Source organism: Procambarus clarkii, chromosome 10 (genome assembly GCF_040958095.1).
Source record: "Procambarus clarkii isolate CNS0578487 chromosome 10, FALCON_Pclarkii_2.0, whole genome shotgun sequence".
NCBI classification, from domain to species: Eukaryota; Metazoa; Arthropoda; class Malacostraca; order Decapoda; family Cambaridae; genus Procambarus; species Procambarus clarkii.
In genome coordinates this window covers 25,833,055-25,852,965 of record NC_091159.1, presented here as the reverse complement: position 1 = coordinate 25,852,965, position 19,911 = coordinate 25,833,055, and the positions used below count along the sequence as shown (strand labels likewise).

At 39.1% G+C, this 19,911-nt stretch overlaps 1 protein-coding gene across 1 annotated transcript; it reads right to left on the bottom strand.

Annotated features, from left to right (window-relative positions):
* Positions 1–287: 287 nt before the first annotated feature.
* Positions 288–19,243, bottom strand: LOC123746324 (protein arginine methyltransferase NDUFAF7, mitochondrial). The gene is given in 11 exon segments (XM_045727737.2): positions 288–515; positions 6,222–6,395; positions 6,947–7,090; positions 7,206–7,471; positions 8,641–8,698; positions 8,700–8,759; positions 9,150–9,260; positions 12,320–12,456; positions 12,584–12,748; positions 15,787–15,968; positions 19,053–19,243. Coding segments are annotated over 10 exon segments (1,377 nt in total). The 5' UTR covers positions 15,872–15,968; positions 19,053–19,243; the 3' UTR covers positions 288–338.
* Positions 19,244–19,911: the final 668 nt, after the last annotated feature.

Sequence of the window (19,911 nt, the reverse complement as noted above, 5' to 3'; positions counted from 1 at the left end):
CAGCCAAGATCTGACAAATTATCAAAAGGTGCCAAGCTGGCAACAATCTTTAGTGCTGTTAAGTCAACATACATTCAGGAATTTCCCCCCCCCCCCCCATTTGCTCCCCACTTATTTTCTCTAGCTACTTTGCAAATGACCAATCACCTCCAGGATGAAACCTTCAATGGCTCTATCAAGTCCTACAGTATTTCCATATTTACTGCTTGGTAAACAGCCATCAAGCTGTGAGCATACAATGTAGCCTGATGTGCTACAGGACCCCTTGTGATGTCTTTTTTAGTTGATTATTTTTTACATTTATTTACATTTTCACAAGACAATACTAAAAATGTACATCAATCCAGATTCTTGTGAAACCCAGGAGGAGGATGCTTCTGGAGGAAATCCTTCACAACTGCAGGGAAAAATGCAAGGAACTTGAATCTTTCACCCATCTGTTCCACCTCTGTTAACATCTTATACCCAGACACAAGGGATTTAACTTGTTCAGTCTTGGAATGCTTCATCAAATTCTGAAAAATAGAGCATGCCAAATTTGAATATAAAATAAGAATGGATTACTGTACAATGAACATTATACTGCATTTAAATTTGTGTTTTAACTAACCTTGCAATAACACTGCACTCAAGCTGTATCATTACACCATAATATTATAAATTATCTCTAATTACCAGCCTCTAAAAACTTTTTTTTTGGTGGGGGGAGGGGAAAGCTACATAATTTTCCCAAAAACTAGTCTTGGTTCAAAAAAATCAAACATGTGGACAAAAATGGAAAAAACCTGATCCAAGGAAACTCTAGAGAAACAGGGTAACCCGAGACAGATTGAGGAAGGGTAGAGAAAATGCATCCAAAAAATTAAGAGGGACTGCCCAGGCCAAATAGTATTGCCCATGAAATGATAGTCTAAGCCAAGATTAAGGACATGATTATTGTCGCAAATTGGTGACAACTGTCGAGAAAAAAGCCCTAGAAGAACTATGAAGCCACTTCATCTTGGCATCAGGAGGGATGCAATGCATAAAAAAAAAAAAAAAAGAAGTTGCCACATCATAAAATGGAAAATACAGTACGATTAAAAACTCTATTGACATCAAAATTTGTGGTCAAGACGATCTATGCTGATATGGCCGACCACTGGTCAACAGAGAGGTGAGGTCTCCACACCCACACACAAATAGAACATATAAGAGGAGCCGGGAACCAATGCTGAACTGGCCACAGAGCCAGCAGACTGATTCTGTACATAAACAGGTTACCAATAAAACCAACACAGATAGGAACAACGTGACCAAAGGAGAAAGTCCCACCATTCCCATTCCAAACAGTGTATATCACAAGCATCTTGCAACTGAAAAAGGCAACAACAAAGAGGTAACCAATGGTTCCATTCCAAGGCAATGAAATCCACCCGAGGACAGATGATGCAAGAAACAACTACACGTCAGTAAGGAGAGAGGCAAAGAGGAACTTTGAGAACGGTATAGCAGGCAAATGTAAATCAGATCCAGGCCTTTTCTATAAATTCATTAAAATCAAGCTGCAGGTAAAGGATAATATTCAGAGGTTGAAATGGAGGACAGATACATGGAAAACGAAAAGAAAATGTGCGAAACATTAAACGAAAAGTTCCAAAGTGTGTTTGTACAAAATGAGATCTTCAGAGAACCAGACAATAAGAATTCCAGAGCTTAGAGTACATAGAGGTGTCTAGAGACAAAGTGAAACAAATGCTCCTGGAGTTAAGGAAGAACAAAGCAGTTGGCCCAGATGGAGTTTCACCATGGGTTCTGAGAGAATGTGCACCTGAGCTCAGCATTCCACTTCAGCTGATTTTTCTGACATCCCTGTATACAGGAGTCATAGCAGATGTGTGGAAAAAGGCTAACAGTTCCAATCTACAAAAGTGGCAGCAGGGAAGACCCCCTCAATTATAGACCTGTATCATTGACAAGTGTAATAGTCAAAATATTGGAAAAAATAATAAAAACTAAATGGGTAGAACACCTGGAGAGAAATGATATAATATCAGACAGACAGTATGGTTTTCGATCTGGAATATCCTGTGTATCGAATTTACTCAGTTTCTATGATCGAGCCACAGAGATTTCACAGGAAAGATATGATTGGGTTGACTGCATCTATCTGGAACTAAAAAAGGCTTGACAGAGTTCCACAAAGAGGTTGTTCTGGAAACTGGAAAATATTGGAGGGGTGACAGGTAAACTTCTAACATGGAAGAAAATTTTTCTGACTGATAGAAACATGAGGGCAGTAATCAGAGGCAATGTATCGGACTGGAGAAATGTCAAGTGGAGTACCACAGGGTTCAGTACTTGCACTGGTGATGTTCATTGTCTACATAAATAATCTACCAGTTGGTATACAGAATTATATGAACATGTTTACTGATGATGCTAAGATAATAGGAAGGATAAGGATGATTGTCATGCCCTAAAAGAAGACCTGGACAAAAGTATATGGAGCACCACTTGGCAAATGGAATTTAATGTGCATAAATGGCATGTTATGGAATGTGGAATAGGAGAACATAGACCCCACACAACCTATAAATTATGTGAGAAATCTTTAAAGAATTCCGATAAGAGAGATCTATGGGCGGTTCTAGATAGAAAACTATCACCCGAGGACCACAAAGAACGTTGTGCAAGGAGCCTATGCCACGCTTTTTAACTTCAGAATTACTTTTAAATACTGTACATAGATGACGAAATACTAAAGAAATTGTTCACGACTTTTGTTAATTCAAAGCTAGAATATGCAGCGGTTGTGTGGTGCTCATATCTTAACACTTCCGCCCGGCGACAACTCAGCATTGAGTCCTCCGCAAAACAGGGGCAAGTCCGGCGAGGACTTGGCATCGAGACCTAAGCGCGGCAACAATAGCGTTTTTTTTCGGGAAGGTTTTGCTGCAGTTTTGCACATTATATGCATATACGCTTGTAGGGAATTTCATTGCGAATACATTGATACCATAGTTAAAGTCCTGGGACCAGAATTGAGGTAACAAAGTTGAAAACAGAATACCCATTTTATTGGCGCTCACTGGGATTATGCTCCGTCACTTTCTCTGTTTGCTGTGGGTGCTACGCTGGGTTTTTGGACTTTATATTTGCATACTCCTGTAGGGAATTCTATTGCGAAGACAATGATACCATAATGAAAGACTTAAGATGAGAATTGAGATGTCCAAAGTGAAGAGAGTACACATTTTATTGCTCTGGCTCGCTCCCGGGTAACACGCTCTCACTTTCTCACTTTCTTGCCGGGCTTTTGGCCTTTATATTCATTTAGTCCTGTAGAGAATTCTATTGCAAACACATTGATACCAAATTGAAAAACCTAGGACGAGAATTGAGATGACCAAGTTGAAAAGATCATTCACTTTTCATAGTGAGAAGCGCCTTGGGGTGGCGCAGCGCTCTCTTGTAACCGCGGCCTGTTTTTATCATGTCGGCGGGTGGAGATCGCTGCTGTTTTTTATATTATATGCATATAGGCCTGTTGGGAATTCTATTGTGAACACATTGATACCAAAATGAAAGACCTAGGACGATAATTGAGGTGACCAGAGTGAAGACTGAAAACATTTTATCCCTCGAGCGCTCGCGGGTCACTCGCTCGCACTTTCTCTGTTTGCTGCGGGTGGTAAGCCAGGCTTATGGAGCTTATATGCATTTCATCAGCTAGAGAATTCTATTACGAACACATAGATACCAAATTGAATATCGTAGGACGAAAATTAAGGTGACAAATTTTAAAAGAGGAATTTACACTTTTCTGAATTTACGCACGCTCCAGTGAAACACTCAGGCCACTTTGGGATAGTGGAGAGGTCGCGCGCCCGGTGCGCGAAAGTGTTAAGAAGCACATCAACAAACTGGAAAAGATGCAAAGACATACTACTAAGTGGCTCCCAGAACTGAAGGGTAAGAGCTACAAGGAGAGGTTAGAGGCATTAAATATGCCAAAACTAGAAGACAAGAAAAACTAGAAGACAGAAGGAATAAGGAATGCCTTTACGGGAGATGGGACAAGTGCGGATAGCTTCTCTAGTGGCAGCATCCGCACGCTCATTTAAAGACACCAATATGACTGGGAACCCAGCAAAACTCAACCATCTTAAATCTACTAGAGATAAGAAACAGCCAATGCTGAATCTCGAAGAAACAGCCAATGCTGAATCTCGACTACCAACAGATGGACTGGATTAAAGGACTCCAGAGTCATGAGGGCACTGCGAGAGTCATCTACAACCATAAAGGAGGAGTGACAGCGAGAAAGCAGGAGACGAAGAGCATAGAGAATAGCATAAAGTTCTGCCGTGAAGATGCTTGTCTCTGGAGGCAGGCGACATACATAGGTGTGGTCAGAAAAAACAACAGTAGCGTGTCAAGACAACAGACCTGGTGCCGAGCCTTGGGAAAAGATGTATGATCGCAATGTTTCAAGGAGAGAGACTCGCCTGTTCAAACTTAAAATGCAAGGACATGCAGAAAATGGCAGGGCAGGCCTCACTATAGATATAATAAGCTTGGGAAGAATCAGTAAGAGAATGTCCAGGGTCACCACATGGAACAATGGGACATCTCAGTGCTGCACCTGGAAGAACCCTGACCAACTTTCCGACATCTACTGCAGAGGCATGAAGAGGAATGTTCTCCTAAATAGAACATCTGGCATTGACAAGAATGACAGAAGATGGAAGGGTCCTACCGTGAAAAGTGATCTTAACAACTCTGAGAGGTTGATGACAATGACCACGAGGGGCAAGAGTGAAGTTGTCAGTCTAGAGGATAGAAAAGTCCTGGGGCTCAAGGATATATTTAATATCCTCGTAACAGTATTTGAGGTCTCTCCAATTACATCATGGTAGGGTAGAACAACAGTACCAGTGCTGGCATTCTACTGAGTATTTTTGGACACCCGAATTGGGGTCTCACCACTGCAGGGAAGTAGCTAGGCGGGCAGCTGCCTCCTGAGAAGTGGCTACAATTATACATGTGCTAGTCTGGGTAGGGTATCCAAGTTAAAAGTAACTTAGGTATCCACAAAGTGCTAATGGATGTGCACATCAGGGCAGGTGTGTTCATGATAAAGATCAAAACACTTTGGTTACATAGCGTGACCAAACAAATTCTGGAATGTAGCATAGGTAGAATGAAGCATGTAACCAGTGTTGATGTAACCAGTGTAACCATGTAACGCATGTAACCAGTGTTGATGCCAGGAACTCACATGAAGGAGAGTAGAGTTCCATTCTACAATAAGTAATTGTAAACGGCGCAGATGTGACAATGAAAGACAGCCACACCAGGTGACGAGATAGTCAGTAGTCATCACCAGGGGCTTGAAGCTCAACCCTGCCAAAGAAATATGAGGGAAATGGAGAGGATCAGTTGGGGAAGTCCAAGAAAAAGCCTAGTCTGGACCCACCACTACTAGAACCATGGATCCCAATCTTTCAACACGGCCTGACTTGGGGAGGGGGGGGGCAGCTAACTGGCTAACTCAGGGCTAACCGGCACAGTATACGTGAGTAACCACTGAGGGACCAATAGGGATACCAACCCCATAATGCAAACTTGACCCAATGTCTAACTAGACAGATCTAACCAGACAAGCTGATTGGTTCAGGCCAGACTGAACCTCCTGTTTTACCCACTAAAGAAGCATGTTGCCCCCCAACCTAAGGGGCTGCGGCCACTAGGTAGATTCAACTCTCAGATAAACATAAGGGCATTTACAAGTCTCCATACACAGCTAACATATGGGTATGTATTTTGCTTGTGCACCACCACAGCAGGCAAGACAAGGGAGCAGGAACTATGCCCTCATACCAGCAAGCAGCATACAAGAGTCCCCTCACTGCGCCAAGGCACCATCCACCGAGGGGGCGTGGTCTATGCAAACATCTTGTAAACTCTACGAATCTATCTTCCCATGCAAGCCTTAAAGATGCTTGCCTTTCAATTTTCACTTCTGTTTCATGTTACTTCCAATTACTAGTACTATGACCTGAACTTATCAACAGCTTCTAGCTTCTCTACATTCAAATTAATACTACTCAGCAACTGCCTCAAACACGTGCATCATACTTACTCTCAATACCCTTTAACTATAAAATTATAAATCTGATAAGGTACAGCTATTAAGATTACACACACAACCCTAAGAAAAGCATAGTAAAACTTACAGCAAGTCTCATCTCTATACCCATATTTGTTAAGAATGAGGACTGTGTAACCGGGCCATAGGTGATCACCCTCTCCTGGACTTGACTCTTCAGATAAGCAAAATCAACATCAGCTGTTAGATCAGCTGTACCTGGCTCACATAGTGGATCATGAAGCTCGTGATTTTTGAATGCCTGAAATTATCACATTTCTGTTATATCACTGACCAATATTTAACAATAAGTGTTAAGGTTTTCATGTATGAGATACCCTACCTACTTTAATGATCATTATGTCATTCTCAACATCTAGACTTTTTTTCTTAAGTTCTACCACCTGTTAGCAAGTATGATGAAAATCAATGTTAAACTTCATTCTCCTGTACTTTAATAGTTTCATATTGTCACCAACAACCTTTCATGCAATAAGCATTGTTAATTGTACTGTATTGACATTTATATTTAACTTTATTTAACTGTATTTAACATTTATAACTTTAATTGCTATAATTAGAATGGCCTTACCAGAGTAACCAGCAGATTTTACTATGCAAAGTAACAAGGCAATGGCCTGCTTAATTATTCAAAATATAAATACTGCACATTACATGTTCCATATGGTAAAAAGATATAGCTATTTGAAAATGTAAGATTTTGTTCTAATTCAGAAAGAATTATCACACGTGATGTTATCATACTGTACATGGTTATTCCTATTACTGTAATGGGTACCAAATTTTACTAACCCTGAAAGTACTGGAGGATTTACCATCATGCCCATAATCCATAATGAGTGCAATACCTCCATCATCTTCTATTCTGCTGGCCAGCTCTTCACAAAGTACTGCAGCTTCTGGACATACCTCAATTTCATCACGCGTTTCTTCAGGCTATTATGACAAATTATCGACCATTATTAAGATATTAATCATCTACACAGCACTATTATTGCATGAAAACAAAATGATAGGTTAACTGTTTTTAACCACAACAATAATTTCTCACCTGAATAAAAACTTTTGTAGCAGGTGTAGCACCTCTGGCAAGAACATAACGTAGGTGATGAGGCCCATCTCCTTCATCTATATCGATTAGAACCTCTCGCCATCCTTCCTCCATTCTCCGAATTTTGTGAATGGGTAGCACATCAAAGAACTCATTAGCAAGAAACACCGAGAAATTTTTTGGGACACTGCTCAAGTGCCTATACCAAAATATTGGTGATCCATCAGTTGTAGTACTTTTCTTATAGTATAATTCATCCGGCATATCTGTTAAGAAGACAAGGAAATAAATGCATTATAATAATACAAGACTGGCACTCTCTAAACATTGTCCATTTCAATCATTCTGCATCTCATGAAGTAGAAGTCCCACATGCAACTTCCCCATATTAATCTTTTGGTTATCTCCAATGCTAACAACAGTATTTCAGTACATACGTCTGCAAGTTAACAGACTGCTGAGATCGGCTCAGACAGAATCACTGCTTATACATGAACAAATCCACAAGGGCTGTGACGAGGATTCGAACCTGCGTCCGAGAGCATCCTAGACGCTGCCTTAATCGACTGAGCTACGACATGGTCAAAAGAAAACCGAAGTTCTACTGAACTTTCTGGATCCTGCAGCCTCTCTAAGGCACAAACCAGGGTTGTACCCTTACCCCTCACATGACCAACTAAACAAACAAATTCTTGTGCCCAGTAAAAATGCCCATATAATGTGACCAAAGTCAAAGGAGCTTTTACAGCAGTGATAAATTCAATTACTGCTAGTGTATAATAAGCACAGGATTGAGAACTGGTCAAAGAAAAAATCCAAAGATATACAGCCAACTGAACCGAGTCCACTATTAACATAAGCCCATTGCACAATGAAAAACAAAGTTACTATGATAAACACAAGAAACTAAATCAAGGTCTGTTTTTATTTTCTACAAATTAAACTACATTCGACACCAATCAGAAAGTGCTGACACCTGGAGGCAGTCAGGGGTAGTGGCCATGTGATCCAATTAGTAGTTCACGAAACAACTACTTTGCAGTTCCTGTGATACAAAGAGCGTGGAAGGGCTTTAAGTTTATATGAATGAGCCATCTAGGACATTCTAGAGTAGTTTGAATTTTCTCTAGCATCATCTTTGCACCAGTATGACCAAGGAGGAATAGATTCCTGCTGTTCAATTGCCCCTGATTATGTACAATGCTGTCAAGGAGAGAGCCAGTGTCAAGTGCTATAGATTGGAATAAAACCTCATACAAGGCTAATCATGATTGCTTCAGAATGTCTCAAATGAGGTCAATAATCATTTAAGGGTTAAGCAGTAATCATTTATCAACTTGTCCTTTGAAATCTAAAAACAATAAAGAGTAAAAATAATCAATAGAGCTAAAACTTTATTTACTGAAACGTATTAAAAAAAAAAAAGTAAACTTACCCTTCCGAGATTGAACCACTCTGCATAATTTCTCTTCCTGCTTGCAACTCAATTCTTCCTGATACTTCCACTAAATGCACAGTTAGATCACTCCCTGCCTCCCCAAACTGTTTTAACACCTATTCAAAAATGAATTAAACAAGAATAAAATGTTTTAGAAGCATACATCTATTATTATTGGGCTACTCTGTTTCCTACTTTCATGGGTTTTGGAAATACAATATTCTCAGACAGAGTTTGTGCACATGAGCAAGACCTGAAGTTATTTGCCATAGCACTTACCCCAATTCCTCATCTTTTTTAATATGGATTCTAATTAAGTTAATCATGCAAGCTTTCTGATGCCTGTATTGCAAATAAATCTTCAGTACATTGTTCATTTTTTGTGACTCCACAATTATATCTGTACTGTATTTAATAACATTCAGAATCCAGTTTTGTTCCTCCTAATATGAAAATTATGGTAACAAAACAAAGAAATGTCTAAGTACATTTTGAAGGAAACTGACCCTTAGAACATCCTCCATGAGGGTTCCACGTCCAGGTCCCAACTCGACTAGTTGCAGTGGCTTCGGTGATCCCAACTTGTACCACTCACTGTATACCCACACACCTACAAGCTGCAGAACAATATCATAACACCTGTAAATAATGTGAAGATTGAGATTCAGGCATTTTGTTTATTCCAAATATTGCTAACTTTGCTCTGGGTAGTATTTTGACTAGAGCACACATTTCTTTTGCGGCCCCTTAAAGCTAGATCCACCAAGTCCTCTGGATTATGAAGGGGGAAGGACACATTCTAGGCACTGGCACCTATAAGTAACCTTTTGACTGGCCCCTGTAAGATTGCTAAAGGTGCTAATTAGTTAATGATATGTTTAACTTTAGCTTGAATGACTGATAACAGGTGTATTCCATGAAGACTTGAAAGCCATGTAAGGGTTCTGTTATCTCCTGGGATTATTATATTAAATGTCCTGCTTATAAATGTGTTGAATTCCATTTTAGACCAGAGTCTACACAAATGTCATACCAAGTGAATGTGGACATCTTGATACCTGGTTGAAAATATAATTTAAGTGTTTCAGTTTTATGAGCACAAGCTAGGAGCCCTGCACAATGCTGACCTTGGTAAGCAAAATTGAGCATGAAGGGAACAGCCATAACTTAGGTGTCTCTCCTTGCACTCATTGTGATTTGCTGCCAGGCCTATGTCCACACCTACACTAAAATAAATAATTTACAGACTAATGATCTTTTGCAATAAAGAAGCCACCCATCCAGTTAACAGTATTAGCTCTCTTCAGGCATTCTCGGTCTGCAGGATATAATAAAACAAACAAGTCAACAGGGATACTCTTAGCAAGATACACAAGGAATCCAGGCCACAGAGAATGAGTTTGCTGACAATCAATCTAAATACTCAGTATTGTACTGTTTAAGTTGGATCCCGTGGAAGAGAATTGAGAACATTATGTACATTTCATCTTAGGCAGCATCCTTTATTTTTGTGCTTTTTAGTACCTGCTTGTGATGTATTATCTATGATAATTAACGTGCGTAATTCTTAAATTATTAAAATTACTCTGTTTACATTGAAAACAATTATAAATGTTAACACCTGAACATTCATGAATAAAGATAGTGTAAAGCAAAGTGACTCCATTTCTAAGGCATTCCCTCTGATGCTTCCCAAGCTATACCCCAAATAGTCCAACTCTTGCCAACCTTGTGCCCAACCTTGACATGCAACTTTTCAAATAGTGTCTCATATTTAGGAAAGAAAGCTTGTGGCGAGTTTGACTCAAGCCACCTCCAAACAATTGCCTATAATAATGAAAGTGCAACACCCTTATTACCCCCTTCAAGTGATTACTAGAAACATGGAATGCCAATTACTGTTTTTGCTACCAGTTCAGAATTAATGGTACACTAAACACCTCCAAAAGTTATCAAACGCCACAAGTATCAGCAGCCTCCACAATGCTCAGACCACCCAAGAAAGCTCGGGCAAGAAGAGGAAAAAAAAAAAAAAAAGACAAGCGAAACATCTGAAAATGGTGTGTTACCATTTGCAATAACCCATTTCATAGCTAAGGATCCCCCAAGATACAACCTAAACCAGCTCTCCACAGCAAGCAGCCACTAAAACATTAGTAACAAAATATAAAAGGGCCCTTATTTGAGCCAATATATGTACAATAGTACTGTACGATGATAATAGAGAAGCCAAACCACTGCAGAAACCACAGGTACCCAGCTGCCAACCAGTATCAGATAAACAACTTAGGGATACACAGTGATGTCTAGGATAAATTATGAGAGAGAAAAGCATGCATCAATTTCCAAAATGTATAGGCCAAATTTCAAGAGAAGTTCTGATAAATCACGAGCCCAGGGCTTAATTAACAGAAGAGATAGACTTGACTTAATTAACTGGAAGAAAAGGAGGGAAGGTTGAGTATTGCCTGACAGCCAGGTGGTGGTGGAGACCTAGTACCACATGCAAGATAGAGAAACCAACCTCCAAAAAGAGAATAATTCTGCCTCTGCAATGAGGTCCCCAACACAAATGGCAGGAAAAATAAAGTCAGAAAATTTATCAGCCACTGCAGAGCCTTTGTTTATAATGGGCAGACACTAGGGCCAAAGTGAGTTGTTGGTTCCATTGGTACTGTTGTGTTGGCAGGTGCTCTCACACTGGCATCTTGGTTCTCAACTGGTAGCTAAGAGTGAGGTTCAGCATTCAATATTTCTAGTTATTGCCTTCGTGGGGTGTTGATGGTATTGCTCTCTAAGATAACAAAGTCGGTCACTTGGAGGTGGCTTGAGTTAGACTACACCGTCTGGCTTTCCATAGACACCTAACAATACGATTTATAGCTTCTTATCATGGGAGGCAAGGTTGACAAAAGCCTGGTGGATAAGAATCCTGGATGGGCCACACAAAGCATTGAGGCACCTTCTCTAAGAAAACTGCATTTCTATGCAGGGCTATTTGCTTAACTTCAGCAGCAGCCATAATTACTTTTAATCAAATTAAAAATATTTAAAGTTTCAAATCAAAATGGAGGAAAACTAACCAGGAAGAAATCCAGATGGTAACCCTATAAGGACTAAAAACTACTACTGTATATTGCATTCCTGCAAAACCAAAGATGTCCTACATTTAGAAGCAAAAATATTAAAATGAGCCTGTCCAAAATTTGCAAGTTTCCTTCATAAAACATCCTGTATTTTACCTTTTAGAATTATATACTGTACATTTATTTTTGTTAATTACCTGAAAGGATAATGTTTTGGCTAACAATATTTCAATTTTTTTTTTGTTTTTTTTTTTGAGATATATACAAGAGTTGTTACATTCTTGTACAGCCACTAGTACACGAAGCGTTTCGGGAAAGTCCCTGGAATACGACCTCCACGAAGAATCGTTGTTACAACCAAGTACCCATTTTACTGTTCAGTTAAACAGAGGCTACAGTTAAGGATTTGCACCCAGTAAATCCTCCCCAGCCAGGATACGAACCCATGACAAAGCGCTCAGCGGAACGCCAGGCGAGTGTCTTACCACTACACCACAGAGACTATTTACATCTCTGGTTGAACATAAGGTACTGAAAGATACACTGAACATAAAATAAGGTTACAGTAAAAAAAATAATAAAATACTCACTTCACCAAACATTTGGCATATCTCAGGTGAAGTAATGTAGTCTCCTTTGCTTCCAAGCATATCCTGGCCAGCAGAATAATATCCTGAAACTGGATTAATCAATACCTCTTTCATGTAGTCATAAACAGTCAAAGGTCCTGGAGGAAAAAATGCCTATTAATTAACTGAACTGCACTTTAATCAATAATATACTCTACAAATCAATCGATAAAAACATTAAACAAATATTTTCAAATGTGAAAAGGTAATTTTGATGCATCTCACCTGACATTTTGATACGAGCCTGTAACTGCTTCAATAACGGCGTCTCAGATGATTTTGAATTTTTAGTGATCTGATCGCCACATGTTGGAATAGTAGAGCCAAAACTTCTAACATGATTGCATGACAGAATTCTGCGTATACAGTATTTTCCTTCATAAAATGAACCTGAAAATAAAAATTTTCATTAAATGTTAGGAATTTCTAAGCAAAATAATTGAGAAGTGGACTTTCATTGCACATAGTTCACTATCATCTGAACTCAGCATATGCTTTTCCTCTCTACACACATTATCACATTAATTATACAGTATACAGAAATTTAACAAATATCTAGAAGTGTGGAAGCTGCTCCTGGAATAAATCTGACAAATGGAAAATAGCACACATGGTGTCAAAATATAAACCACCAACCACTGAATGTAACTATACAGCTCTCCAAATTAAGCACTGGTCTAGCCATGTCTAGGGGACCCATCCATGCTTAATCAGGATCAGAATCTAGCTCTCTATATGATGAGGGGAGCCTGGGAAATGGATATCCCCCCAAAAAAAGAAACCCCCCCACCAGAAAGCATAAGCCCAATACAACAAGCAACCACTTGAAATTAAGGTACCAAGAGATAATGATGTTCACTGCTGTAGTATGAACAACTTAAAGGCAATGTGACTGACTGCCACCAGGTGGCAGCTTAGGTCACCTGAGGTTCCATCTAACCTACTCCATCTGTTACAAGCTGCCCAAATTGAACTCCTCTACCTCATGGAAAAAATGGAACACAGCAGGAATTGGAAGCTACTGAAAGACATCTGAAATTGGCATTTCATTCATGATTTCTGGAAAGGTTATCTTCTCGAGATGATTTCGGGGCTTGGCGTCCCCGCGGCCCGGTCCTCGACCAGACCTCCTTTTTGTTACACCCCCCCTCAGGAAGCAGCCCGTAGCAGCTGTCTAACTCCCAGGTACCTATTTACTGCTAGGTAACAGGGGCATCAGGGTGAAATAAATATTTTGCCCATTTGTCTCCGCCTCCACCGGGGATCGAACCTGGGGACCTTAGCACTACGAATTCCCAAGGGCTATCCACCCAGCTGTCAGGCGGCCTCTAAATTTGGTTTGGTTTGGGAAAAGCCCAAACCTAATTCACAACAATGCCTTGGCAAAGAAGACCAGCATTTCTGAAAAAGAACAAATGGATAAAGAAATATATGGCCTGAGCTTACCTGTGAGAGGTCAACACCTTCCTGGAGCCCCAAAAGCATGAGCCCAGATATTAGCTGTCATTTTTGTGAAAATTTTCCATCCATGTTAGAAGCATCCCTGTCACTTGTCCAGTATGTTCCAGTTTCTTGAACAGCCTCTTATGTTAGATACTATCAAAAGCCTTTTTTAGGTCCAGATAAATACAGTTAACCCAACTATCTCTTTCCTGTAAAATCTCTTTTGCTCTATCATAGAAACTAAGTAGATTTTGTTATACAGGATCTTCCTGATCAAAAACCATACTATATGTCTTATTTATCATTTCTTTCCAGGTGTTCTACCAATTTGGTTTTAATTACATTTTCCAATATTTTGACTACATTTGTCATCAATACAGGTCTTCCCTGCTGCTACTTCTGTAGATTGGAACCATGTTTGCCTTTTTTCCTTATGTCTTCTCAGATTCTTCTACACAAAGATGTCTAATATCAATTGAAGTGGAATGTTCAGCTCAGTTGCACATTCTCTCAGAACCCAAGGTGAAACCCCATCTGGTTCAACTACTCTATTTCTTCCTAGCTCCTCGAGTAATTTTTCCATTTTGTCTCAAGATACATCTATGTTCTCTATGGTGTTCTCTAGAATTGACATTGTAGTCTGGTTCTCTGAAAATGATCATTTAATATTAGAAATCAAATTTTCAAAAAAATTGATAGAGAAGAATTCCTAAGACCTGGTACTTCAAGAATATGAGGACAGATTTTAGCTAACTAAACAAAGCTGCAGAAGGTAAGAATATTCACTTTCGCAAACAGGGGTAGACGGTCAGACCAAGTGAGGTGGTGGTAGAGGACAAAATCATCAGTCGTTTCAAAGAGTTATATGACAGTGGCTGGGAAGACAAGACACCATGAGTATAGCTTATTGTGTAACTACATTTAGGTAATTACACAAGACCAGAAAGCATGGCAGGATATGCAAATTATCCCCACACAAAGGCAAAGGTGTAATAGACACACTGCAAAAACTCAATTAACATCTAAAGCCCAAGACTTTTCAACACTTTCCCTAACACATAACTGGCTGACCTCTCGTAGTGTTCAAAAGAGAACTCAACAAGCACCTTCAAAGGATAAATCAACCAGGCTGTGACTAGTACATTAGGCTGTGAACAGCTGCATTGAACAGCCTGGTAGATAAGACCAGCAATCAGGAGACCTGGTCAGATCAAGCCATGGGAAAGCTGATCCTCAGAATCAATAGGTATTCAACAGGTAGGTAGACCACTGAGAATGTTTATGTTTTTATTAGATAGATGAAACATGTTTAGGCTGATAACTGATAAGAATAGTCCTCTGAAAAGGAGCATTATGAAACTTATCTGACAACAGAAAGCCTAGAAGTCTTTTTGTCAGCAACCAAAACAGTTCTTAAATCAATTGAAAACATCTAAAACTTGGTGGAACTTCATTCTACTCTAATACATTATTGTCAGATTTTAAACTTTAGTGGTTCCTATAATACGAACCACTAAACATTTGGATGGCAGATGTTGGTTTTTCAGTCTGGAAATAACCTTGAATACCATGTACAGTTCAAGTACTGTATGTCACTACAAAAATACAGTACAGTATTGTACAATAGTGTTGAAAGATAAGCATAATACTGAATATACTGCACTTGCTTATACTGGTTAAATTTCTTTTAAAAATGTAAGAAATAATTACCTAGCTGACCACCAGTACTTGAAGGATTCAACTAGGTTGTGCCAATTATTTTAATTAGCCATCAATATAATCTAAGTAATATTAAGTATTGCATCTATAGACTGTGATGTCATTTCATAATTAATATCAAGTCATTTATACCATAATGTTTAAACAAAAAAGTTCATATAATTTATACATGTTTAATCAACTAAAATAAAGTAAATGGCCAAAAAAACAGACACTACTCTACTGTACATACATGCCATTTTGGTTTCGTCTGAATATACACTAACCTTTCCAAAGACTAGCCACAAGTGGGAACTGGTTGTGAAGGTGAAGGGGCTTCATCTTCCATGCCAGTTTACCCAGGCTTGCCATTTCTTCACCACGTCAAGATACTGAGCCTGCTCACAATACAAACTGACTCGGGCAATCCCACCAGAGATCTTGTACAATCTTTCATGAATTACACAACCTATATAGGAAAAAAATGGTATATAAAAATGTGTCCAGGTTTATTGCTAAATTTTGTAATTAGAAGCAAGATTTAAATTACTAGTAGTTAAACAATACTATTTGTTTCATCTGACACAACTGATTTGTTTGAACCGGACACAAAACATCATACGTTCACTGAATTAAAATGGAATTTTAACAAATATTTTAAAATTTAAAATTTAGACCCAAAAACGTATTTATAATCTTTCAAGTGTTCAGACATCAAGTTTCGTGTTACATCTTTCATTTTGGTATCAAATAAAAAATTAATTTTATACAAATATTTTTGTAGTGGACGCGAGTCCTGTCCATGGCTACGGACTCAAAAGAAAAAAAATGGACGTGATCGGTGTCCAAAGAGCGAGTGTTAATATATAGATTCAATAGTACATTCGTACATACAATTTAATATATAGATGAGATTACAAACCACATCACCAAATTTGCTGATGACACTAAGATGAATTAACTTGGCTAAGGTCAAGTTAAAATGTGAAAATGATAAAAAGACCTACATGAACTTCACGAATGGTCAGAAGACTGGAAAATGCTCCTTAATCTCGAAAAATGCAAGACCTTTCATGTAGGGCTTAACAATGCACTTCAAAACTACCAAATCAATATTATAATAAATAAAGAATAATTAATAATAATAATTAGTTTTGGGTAAAGTACATAAATACAAAAGTTACAAGAAGAATGTTGGATTTGTAGAAAGAGTAAGTACATACTATGCCTAAAGCCACTAATACGCACAGCATTTTGCCCATTTATCTATTATCCAGACTATTATCTTGCATCAGACTGATGAAGAATGGTACCGTGGAATCAGAATCCACCAAATATTGAAAGTTGCACAATAAGTGGGAGTGGTTAAAAAAAAAAATAGTCAGGTGAATCTTTGACTGGGAAGAAAGGTAGTTACTTATTCAGCTGTACAAATTTCTGGTGCCCCCCCCCCCATTTGGACTACTATATCTAAACATGGAAACAACATTTCCAGGACACATACATTGGAAAAAGTTCAACGCCAGGCCACAAAATCATTCCAGAACGTAATCGAACCATGCCAGGAAAAGTTGAGGGTGGCAAGACTACCATTGCCAACCAGATGTGAGGGCTGATCTCGTGGAAACATTTAAAATAATAATGAATTTGGAGGATAATGATCCAGACTACAACTTGAACCTTTAAAAAGTCAAAGTTACACACATAAGGAGTAATGACTTCAAGCTCAACAAGCCGTAATGTAAGACAGAAGGTGCTTTTTCACCCAGAGGGTTATAAACCCATGGAACTGCCTATCCGCTGAAGAATTAAATTTCAAAACACTGCTGCAGTTCAAAATCCAGCTGAATAAAACCATCAGGAAAATTGGGGGAGGACCTTTGACAATCTGCCAGCTTCATATCCTTGTCGAGGCCACTAAAAGACCCTAGGGCCAATTTATGTAAATACTGAACATTAAGGAAGATAATAATCCAGACTGCTTCTTTAAAGTGTCCCATGTAATACATTAAGGGGCAATAGCTTCAAACTCAAATAAGTCACAATATATAAAACTTTTGTTTTACTGTTTTTACACAGTAAATTCATTGACGTTAATTATAATTTATTCTAACTTACTAAACGTGTCTCAACCCCTGTAAGAATATGACCAGACTCAATCGGGTCAACCCATGTGTTGCGTTTCCAAAAGGGTCGCCTATGTTGGAATCGGTGAATGCCCCAGGAATAAGAAATGGGAAACTTGGAAATATATCAGATATAAAAGCAGAGAAATTGATATAGCGATGACCAGATTAAGGCTGGGACACACCAAACTAGCAGCACACAGCTCTAAGTACAGAACAGACATCAACGAACTCTGCATCCACTGTCAGGTGCCTGAAACAATCGAACACTATCTCCTACATTGCTTCCGACATTATAGTGCCAGAGTAAATTTCAAACAAGTACTTATCTCACTTAAAATACCCTTTACCATCGAGCATATATTAGGAGGCGGTGACCACTCGTTACAAGAAAAATACCAAATAGTCAAAGCACTGGCTAAATATCTCCAATCGACCAACAAATTGGGTCACATCTGACCCGCGCCACATTTATACCTGGCTCCACCAACAGCTAAACACAGAAAACAACTGCCTCATCGCAACACCATGGATCAGCTGACGCCATAAACACAACACACCGCCCTACGGTGCGGCAAGTCTCCCTCTAACACACACCTCTGCTCTAGTCGCCGCTCCTCTGTCTACACCACAACGCAACAAGCACTTTTGAAACACTCTTCAACATAAACGCCTCTACCAACATCTGTACTGGTGCAGTCATCGGGAGGACAAACCCTTCATGCAAACTGCACCTACTATCAAGAAGAAGATATTGTTGAAAACTTATTAAATAACTTGATAACTTATTAAACCAAAATTATTTATATGTCAGAAGAAAGACAAACGGGATCTATATGTAAAACCTTTACCAGAAAAATATTTTTTAAGTCAAACTAATGAACACACACATGGAATCGCCTACTCACTGAAGCCATAAATGCCAATGCCTAAATGCTAAAAAAACACAGCTGGAAAAATCCTTAGGAATAATCGGAGTACCATTGACAAACAACCAGCAACCAGTCACCGCCAAAAACCACTAGAGATGTCGGCCCTCTAAGGCCCAAAATGCTGTACATATTAGTGGCTTTAGGCATAGTATGTACTAGTTCTATCTAGAAATCCAACATTCTGCTTGTAACTCATCTTGTACGTACTTTTACCTAAATAAACATTTATTTATTTATAAATAAAGATAAAATAGGATTAAGTTAGTTGGGAGTAGAGATGAAATAAGCCTTAAATTTAACCCTTTTTTTAACACAAAAAAAACTGAAGTCGGTCAATGTCTGTGTAGGTCAACATCATCTTAACCTACACATGGGGGTAGGGGGGACCTTCGACAAGCCGCCGGCTTCCTGTCCTCGTCGAGGCCCCTCAGGTAAATCGAGTATAATCTTGCCTTACTGGCATGGGGGCGCATAATGGAACTAAACTAAACTGACCTCCTGGCGTGCATATGACATCCGCAGACTGAAGCTGTGAACCAGGTGGGCAAGGCAGGAGGGCGGGTAAACAGAGCCGTTGAGAGTAAAAGTAGAGCACAAGAGACCTGTAGAGGCGGCGCCGGACCCCAGCGACGAGGAGCAGCAACACCCGACGACCGCCGACGCCGACGCTCAACTGACACTTGCATTACGCACCTATCCTTTCCCCTTTAATAATAATAATTTAATAATTACATAATTATTATGTAATAATATAACATAATTTAATAATAATTACATATATATATATAATGCTCCTTAAACTGAGTAATTCAATTACACAATAAGTTGTTATATATTTGACACGGTAGAATGTAAGTACCTGTAACCCTTTCCACTACCGCCCACAAGATTGGTATGGGGTGCATAATAAATGAACTAAACTAACTAAACCTATAACTATAATAAGCTAGGGTTAGAAGTTAACAAAGTTATAGTTAACCTTAGCTATAGAAAGAATTCAATTCAATTTCTTTCTTTGATCCAGACCACACACTAGAAGTTGAAGGGACGACGACGTTTCGGTCCGTCCTGGACCATTCTCAAGTCAAGATCGACTTGAGAATGGTCGGACCGAAACGTCGTCGTCCCTTCAACTTCTAGTGTGTGGTCTGGTCAACATACTTCAGCCACGTTATTGTGACTCATCGCCTGCATTTCTTTCTTTATTATGCACCCCATACCCATCCCGTGGGCGGTGGTGTAAAGGATTACAGAGGCACATAATCGGTTCAGGAACTGAACCCTCTAGTTCGTTTAGCTGAGCAAATAACAATGTTTGACGCTAGTTTCAAAATTATTAATGTTGTATACACAT